Source organism: Mastacembelus armatus, chromosome 20, assembly GCF_900324485.2.
Source record: "Mastacembelus armatus chromosome 20, fMasArm1.2, whole genome shotgun sequence".
Classification (NCBI taxonomy): Eukaryota; Metazoa; Chordata; class Actinopteri; order Synbranchiformes; family Mastacembelidae; genus Mastacembelus; species Mastacembelus armatus.
The window spans coordinates 7,015,681-7,024,494 of record NC_046652.1 but is presented as its reverse complement, the minus strand read 5'-3'; the positions used below and the strand labels follow the sequence as shown (position 1 = coordinate 7,024,494).

The 8,814-nt window shown below is 37.7% G+C and overlaps 1 protein-coding gene across 1 annotated transcript; it reads right to left on the bottom strand.

The window, feature by feature from the left end:
- Nucleotides 1–1,330: 1,330 nt before the first annotated feature.
- tram1 (translocation associated membrane protein 1) lies at nt 1,331–7,580 on the bottom strand. The gene is made up of 11 exons (XM_026292532.2): nt 7,300–7,580; nt 5,881–5,944; nt 4,775–4,896; nt 4,569–4,685; nt 4,419–4,477; nt 4,199–4,283; nt 3,926–3,996; nt 3,625–3,729; nt 3,321–3,464; nt 2,529–2,680; nt 1,331–2,294 (listed from the first exon to the last, which is right to left on the bottom strand). The coding sequence occupies exons 1-11, from the start codon at nt 7,420–7,422 to the stop codon at nt 2,224–2,226; spliced, it is 1,113 nt and encodes a 370-aa protein (XP_026148317.1). The 5' UTR covers nt 7,423–7,580; the 3' UTR covers nt 1,331–2,223.
- Nucleotides 7,581–8,814: the final 1,234 nt, after the last annotated feature.

Genomic DNA, 8,814 nt, shown 5'->3' with positions numbered 1-8,814 from the left:
AATTTGATTTTGTCCAAACTGTAATCCACTATTAATGTAAGTCAAATGTCTTAAAAATATGTAGGTTCTTTGTAAGGTTGTTGATTTTGGATGTCATTGACTGCACCATAGTGATAAAACAAAACAGAAACATAACTTTAAAAATTACCCTTTGTGCAGAATAAAAAATATATATACATGTAAAGTTTTTGGAATAAAAATACATGTTGACACAGCTCTGTATTTGGTATACTGTTTCACGGTCAACTATGACATAAAATTAACTATGGTAAATGCATATCGGTACCAATAAGTCTTGTCCACTACATAATCAGACCAGTTCTTGTATAATCTCTACCCCTTTCATATGCTATTGGATATGATAAGGAATTATATTTATTGCCAACATGAAAATGTTCTTTAATTTCATATCATGATTGTTCTGTATTAGGCCTGTGGCACAACACAATAGAAAATGTGGTCTGTGGTGTATTACCATAAAACTTGCTTTGTCTATTGTACTGAAATATTGTGCTACATGAATACCACAGGAACATTTTCCAGTACCACAGGAAATTTTTATAAGGGCTGTCCTACATGATTTAGTTGCAGTGTGATGAGTTTTCCAAATACAGGCATTTTCTTAACACCAAAACATGTGCCACACTGCTACCAACTGGTGGACAAGTACATTACCCTGGTCCTGGAGCTGCCTCGAGATGACTGCATTGTGATTTGGTGGAAGGTGTATCAAAATGTTAACATCACTAACTTGGAGGAGTACACAACATCAGACACCAGCGATGTCTGCAAGTGCAGATACAGACACACATACTGCGACCAGAAGACATGAAAGACTGCAGAGGTTGTGAAAGCTGGTGAGAAGTCAAGACTCTGCCTTCAGAGAGGGATGAAGTGTCCTTCAGAAGCAAGGGCCAAACTGTTCCAGGCCTGTAGAGGCAAAGTGTACACACGCCCCAAGGAACCACAGTAACTTCCAGGACAGAGATGATGCTTGGCACATCTACAGGAGAACTACAGGACAACTCCACTTGCCTGTGACAGTGATGCCTCCCTTTCAGACGCACTGAACAACCTCTATTTGCAGTTTGACGGTAATTCATTTACCATGAATTATCCAGTAGCCTACTGGAACTCTGGTTTAAAAGAGAGTTTTTCAGGGCCCATGCAAACCCACCAAAGTAATTAAAATATTTTAAAGATCTTGTTTTTATCTGTTGTCCTCAATCTATAACATTCACCTAACATCTTATTTTGCCCTTAACATTTTTGTTTATCAAGTTATCCAGTCAATGCTAATATTAATACAGTCAAATTAATATTCTGAATGCTCTTTTTCAATAAAGTCATTTATTCTATTTGAGGATAAAACCCTCAGAACAAGTTGAAGAAACCATGTACACTGTGGTACACTGTTACTGCGAGAACCATACTGCTGCGTGACCCACCTGCAATTAGCTAACAGGATTATTCTTTAGAGTAACCTAGATAACTAATTTGTACATTACAGCTGACTAAACTCCATAGAAGACATACATTTATTTTATGGCATTTGAGCAAAAGGCATATCAATAGTCAACCAGGCTCATTTGGCACATTCAATAATGACATGAAAAAAAAACCCTGTAACAATGTCTTGCTGTATGGCCCCTGCTGTGTAAACCCAATCACATCCTAAAAATATAGATTATAAGAAGACTGTAAACAGCCTCCTCTCAAAACTAGACATAAGGACATTCAGAAAGTCCATACAATGTCAGAATAATCCCTCAAAAGACAGGCAGGGGTGAGGAGCTGAGCTAACAGATATAAATACAAGAAAAAAATAGGGGAAACATGGAAAACGTAGCATTTCAGGGGAGAAACCTAACTTGGGAGATAACAACACTATTCATTATTCCTGAAGTTTTAAAACTACACACCTTGTACAAAAAAAATCCCTGTCACTAGGCACTTATTATTTAAGATGAATTTTAATTTATTTCTGAATCTGTTTTCATTTGAAATGGCACTATAGAGCAATGACTCTCAAATCAAGGTGTGCTGAACTACTGGTGACAAGCAAAGCTAAATGCATTCTGGGCCTTAAAGTCCAGCTGGGATGGAATAAAATGCACATCATGATGGAGAGCCGGAGGGTCTGATGGTTTGAGACAGCTTGGAGGCACAGGGAGAGGTGGTTATTTGAGAAGGGGGTGATGGGAGTGGTTGAGGGGAAGGTATTTATGACGACTTCTCTTTTTTTGGTCTTGGTGAATCAGCTTGATGGGTGTTCACTCCATTTACCCCATTGGCTAAAAACAAAGACACACCCAAATTAGTCTTATCTAAAGAAAGATAAGCTTGAATATTATGCATTTAATATGCACTGTTTGTATTCTAAAATATACCACATTATGTTCATTATGACATGTTCAAGATTTGGTTTTGTTTCTTTTCCAATTGAATTAACCAGTGTTTTCTTATTTGCTTATTACATTGTTTGATGCCTTGCAAATAAATTCTTCATTAAAAAAAAATCCTCTTACCTTTGTCTTTCTTTGATTTGCTCTTGGAAGGAGCTTGTTTCTTTTTCAAGTTCTGAGTTTGGGTATACTCTCTCCACCGTCGGAGCTGAAAGTTGATAAATTTCCACATCATGAAGGCCTGGGTAAGGCAGATGGCGGCCAGGACTGTTACCCTAATAGGAAAAGGTCAAAGTCATTAACTGAAAGGTCACTAAAAATGCCCTGCTCTGAAGCATTGTTAAAAATGGAGAACATAATCATATTCAAAGCAGTCTCTATTGTGTATTAAGTTCTGCAAAGTACTTTTTATTGTATTTTTGATTATTTCTTGCAACCCCATTATTATTTAATATCTTTAGTGAAACAGACATGAAGCTTTGTGGGTAGACACAGCTTCATAGGTCCAGTGGAAGAACTGTTCCTTGGGTTGAAGAAATATCAAGGTTGCATTTGATTCTTATTTACTGAAGCTGGTGTTGGTGAACAACTTCCTCTGCTACAATGGCTCTCTTCCTGTATGACTGCTGAACCAGAGAGCTGCATGCTAAATCTAGAAAGAAGCTCCTGTTCCTTAGTTCTGCAGCAAGTGGCTAACTTGATGTTGATAGATGATGTTAATAATAGCTTCAAATGTTAATTTAACATACACTGCAACTGTGCAGAGGATATCTCAATGTAACAATGTTCAAGATATAAATTAAATACTGTGTACATTATTTAAAAAGCTGCTTTTCTTATTTCAAATCCGTTAGGAGCTTTTAAAATAATATTTTAGGATGAAGTAGTTTGATTTCTTTTCTTACACACTCTTACCGAACAAAAAGAACATTAAAGTTTCCTGTGGCCAAATCAAAGCCTTGGTTCTCAGCTGTGGAGAGGCCAAAGCCAATTGTGAGGACAGTCAAGGAGAGGGTAAGCAGGCGTGCAATGACAAACAAGATGGCCCAAAGAGTGAACCTGAGAGACAAGAGAATGATGATGATGACATACATGACACTGTCAGTAACTGTTTATTTACATTAGGCATTAAAAAAATCACTTATGTATTTTACAGGCATACAAAGGATTTTCACTATACAAAAATCTGAAATTGTTCATTGTAAAAATGACAACTCACCCCATTTGTCTGTTCTCATTGCTGAAGTATACCAGTCGGGAAATGTGGAACAATAGTTCAACAAAGTAGTGCAACACAAGCAGGACCAGACCTAGACGGTTCAGACTGAAAGTACAAGGAGGCATGATTTTCCATTATTACAACTGGCAAAGAAAAACCTAGAGGGCCTTTAACTTCAGGTTCAGATCTTAAACAGTGTTCCTTTGCTAGTCAGTTTTGCTGAATGGCAGAATAAAAAGAGAAATGTGACATGTTCCCCTGAAACACAAAATTTCAGTCTTTCAGAAATAGCAGATCTTACTTCAGAATGTAGGCGCCTGCAATGTGAGCCAGGTACAGGAAGATGTACACAAGTTGCCGTGGAATATCCTCCTAAATAGTAAAAACAAAAGATGGCAGGTCCAAAATTGTCAAATTTTGTACAACGGTGTGATCGGCACAACCAGTTAAAGCAGAGGTGTTTGATAACATGAAACAATGCAACAAAACCAAGGAAGTCAAACAGGAAACAGCCTGAGGGTTCAAACAGAAGCTAAAGTACGTCATACTATTCCCATATGATTGGGCCACTTACCTTCTTTGTCTTCTGGAAGTATAATTCAGGAAGAGCATGTAACCAGTAGCCCAGCTGACAAATGTAGTAAAATTTCATCTGGAATCTAAAGCAACAGTAAAAATGTGTTTATAGATCAGAGGTGCATAAAATAAATGAAGCCACAGAGAAAAATAAATAGCAAAAATAACAAGCACTGAATGGTCCATGTTACATTTTACATTATATTTGGCATACTTACGGCATCAGTGTGTGGGGATAGCCCTCCCATAGAGTGACTGGATTGGACAGTAAGTGTTCCTAAGAATAAATTATTATAACCATGATAGTCAGTTTTAGTGCTTATAATATTTGTAAGGAAGTGCAATGCCAGTTTCATTACTGTACATACAAAGAACAGGATGCTTATGCCCCAGCAAAACGAGAATAAGTAGAATATGCTGAGCTGGCCTGACTCATTAAACTTGCTGTGCTTGGTTTTGGAGAAGTGCTTCTTCCTGTTGATTTTCTGCAAAGATAAACAACAAAAAAACAATGTAGGACAGTTAATAGAGATTTAAGTCCGTGTATTTGAACGTGTGTGTTCGTCTGACTTACATCCAGCACATATTCCTGAATAATGGCATGCATAATGATGGCCACCAGCATGTAGAAGAAGATTGTGGCCAAGTCCTTAATGCCATGGTGGAAGTGGCTCACAGCTGTGTCCTCTTGGCCTTCTGTAGCATGCACAGAAGTAATGCAGAGACATCATAAGAACCACAGTTTTTTTTTTTTTTTGTTCACGTCATCGTGTTGCACCAAATTCTTGCAGGTTTTTGAGCCTCAAAATAAACTGTCAAACCAAGTCAACACATTACCAAGTTTAATAAACTTCACTCCTGACGTGGTATTTGTATTACTCAACTGTGAATTACTAAAACACAACGAAAGTGCCAGTTATAGATTTTGTCAAACAGAGCTTTTCCTGTCTGGCCGAAGTTTGTATTATTAAATATATGCACACAGCCTGTATTTCAACATCTGTAAACCACAGAATAATGTGACAAGTTATCACACAGATAGACTTGTTCCCAGCAAAGTATTTGTGAAAGATTGAGATTATTCTTTATGCAACCATGCACAAATTGCTGCAGACATTTGTAGTTAGCATGATTAAAGGACAAATGCAATTAATTTGTTTCACTGCAAATAAATTCAGCTGCTGCATGCAATTTGTTTCATTAGATACAGGCTGTAAATCAGTTACAGACCTAGGTAAGAGGTAAGGTCTTTAAGATAAGAACTGAATCACCAGCTTGTGGCCTGCAAACCTCCAGCCTGTACAAAAGAACAAGCTCTGAGTTCATACACTCCATTAACAGTACCCAAATTTGCAAAGAAATAGTTAATCTTGAAATCATAAGGACTTGAATTGAGAGGCCTATATTACACCTCAGCCCAAATTTGCCTGGCATAACCTTGCCACAAGAGAACATATAAATCAGGCAGCCTAAATTTAGCTGCAAAGAGAAACAGAGCTGTCAAATAGGTTTGGGTAATGTGATGCAAGTACCGCTCTAGAAACCAAATGAGAGACTTCCAGCAAGACAACCCTCAGTATATACTGCCGTATGTGTATATGCCAAATTTTGCACTATCAACCTTTACACATTTACACAGTTGCCACATGTTTTATATTCTCACTTTAACCCCTAACTTACCTTGTGTTGATATGGTGACATTGTACTGGACTGTTATGAAAGACACTGCAAACTTTGAGGTTTCCTGCATACAAAGATGTAAAGAAAACTGATTTAAACAAGTATAAGATCAAATCTTAGGTTACAGGTTACAAGTGTTAACTGTATTTATACACATTCAGAGTACTGCATGTAAACACCAAGAACTCTGTGCAAGATCCATATGGAATTACTGTGACTTAGGTCTTCGACACCACTGAATGTTTTTAAACAAGCTATTAAAGCATTTTAAGGCCATTAATACACAATTTCCACTACAAATTATGAGACCATATGGAAATGATGCAGTATATAACAGAAAAAACTAATAAAGCACTAAGCCATCTGTAGGTGGTTTTGCATTATTTAAAATGAAACTATTCTGTAATATTGGGTGTTATAAGGGTAAATGGTCTGATGGAGGAGCTGCAGCGAGACCCACCTCAAGTTAGTCAGTTTCTGAAGTTAATATGAGAAGTTCCTTCACAATAAAAGAGCTACATGTGCAAATAAATAAAGGAATAACATAAGAAATGTATAGGCTTTATATGTGGCGAAATACACATAAGAACCATCCACTTTGTAAGTAAAAGAGAACTCAAACAGCTTTGGCACGTATGAACTGCTGCCATCATGGTACTCCTTCACTTTACTTTACAAAACAAAGAGAGCAGTTCTAAGTATGGTCGACCTGACCCTAGTGGCGCTGCTTTTCAGTGAGGATGAAACATGCTTCAAGTTAAAGATTCATTTCAGTGAAAGTAGACTAGTGTAGAGAACAGTTCTATATATTTCTACACAGCCTGTGTATTCTTGTCTTCCTGGGTTACATTCAAAACGCTCTTTGGCTCTAAGGACAAGTTTCACTCGTGGTGCATGTAGGTTTCTGTGATGACAGCGCTCTCAGTCGCTGTATGATTGCCACGTAACACATCTACGCATAAAGTCTAGAGAGTTGCACAATAACACAACCTGCCAGATCAGTACAGTTCTGTGAATATACTGCACATAATCACTTTTTTCTTGCCATTCTTAAATATCAAATCGCAGCTTTGTGAACGAGTGAATTATTGACTTAAAATTTAAAAAGAAAAAAAAAAAAAAAAAAAAAGGGAAGCAGCCAGCTGGAAATGAGACGCTCCACTCCTCTGATCGCTTTGTTAACTCTAGTGAAAACCTAGTGCCAGTCTATCCGAGTGAGTTGAAGAACTGGAAATATGCGAGGCCATCATTCACAGCAAACTTTGAATCACGAGAGGAAGTGTCACGAAGATCAGCCATGTCCGTTTCCACAAAGAACAGATGGGGAGTCTTCGGCGTCCTGCGGTCCGTCCAACTGAGCCAGCACAGCATCCCCACGATTTCCACTCACAGTTCATTCAACATGTGGACGGGACTTACCTTAAACATCAGCCCGAGAAGAAAAACCATGGCAACGCAGGAAACAATGTCTGCATGGTTTTGGATGACAAACTCATGGCTCAGCACCGGTGGATTTTTGCTCGTTTTTTTCCGGATCGCCATGTCGGCACACTTCGGCTTAACTTTTGCTTTACACGGCGCAGATACTGCAGGTTGCTGTTAGATAATCTTATCTTTCTGCACGACAACGCTCAGTGCTCCCTCGCTTCCTACACGCACAGAGCCAGGCAGCAATTGAATGGCGTGTCACTCTTGTGGTAGTGGGAGGGTCCACAGAGAAAGAGCCGCTGCGCCTGGGCAAGGACGCACTTTACGCACAAAGAGAAACGGCTGGGGCTCTTTGTCGCTGCCTAGAGGTTTGGAGTACGAAGAGTTTAGACAACAACTTACACTATAGCTCAGTGAGCATACATGCTCTGTACATACTCAACGTCATCAGGCCCAAAAGAAAATCCAGTACATACAATCACAACTTCGCAAGATCTGAATAATAATTATTAAATAATACACACACATACATGATATTTTCAAGTAGTTTTGTAGTTTTTGTATTTGCACATGCCAACAGTATTTGTCACCATAAAAGTTTCCACCCTACATGTATTTCAATATATATTTAATAATATTTAAATATGAAATCTATGCCTCGTTCACTATGTTTTCATTTCTTCTCATACTATTTGCTACTTTACAGCTGATACCATACTGCAGTAATATTACCTGCTTTTAAGCCTTTACAAGTTAACTGTATGACAAATTAGTGTTTAGTAGTTCTTGTTTACAGCACCATAAGAATCAACTATCACTGAATTAACTTTGAATGGAAGAAAACTATAATGGTTCTGCAGTCATAAGAAATGGTTTCTTTCCTTGAATTCTATTTATGTATAGATATTTATTCTCAAAGAACACTACATTTTTAATACATGGGTTTCATGTACGTCAATTCAGATTTTAGACCCTGACAGAACAGACTGGCAGGACCGTAAATATCAGCCCGAGCCTGAAATCAACCATCACAGTGCCGTGAAGACTGAACATTACATTATACAAGGTTATCAGCGACTTATAAATTGTAACAAAAACCTTTAAGTAACAGTAATACTCAGCTTTTCCATTAATAAAACCGTGTACATTCATATGAAAGAAAACACCTGCCCAATGTTAGGAAAAAAATCAGGAACCATACAGGAACTGACACTGGACTGAAGCACATTACTTGTTGGCCAAACAATGTCTAGATGATGGATAAAACTAGGTTAGATGAGGTTGTAAACAAGGTCTAGGCTCTATGTTACACCATTTTAATTATATCTCAAAAAGTACATACTGCTGAAAAAGGCTAAAATAAATTACGTTTTAACCAAAAGAAGCCCAGGTTTAACCTTATCTTCATATTTTCTGGCTGGTACTTCAAATTTCTGAGAAATTAATTTCAGGTTGTTTTTTAGAAGGAATCATTTATCTTTTTAAACATATAAATATTCAGTGACA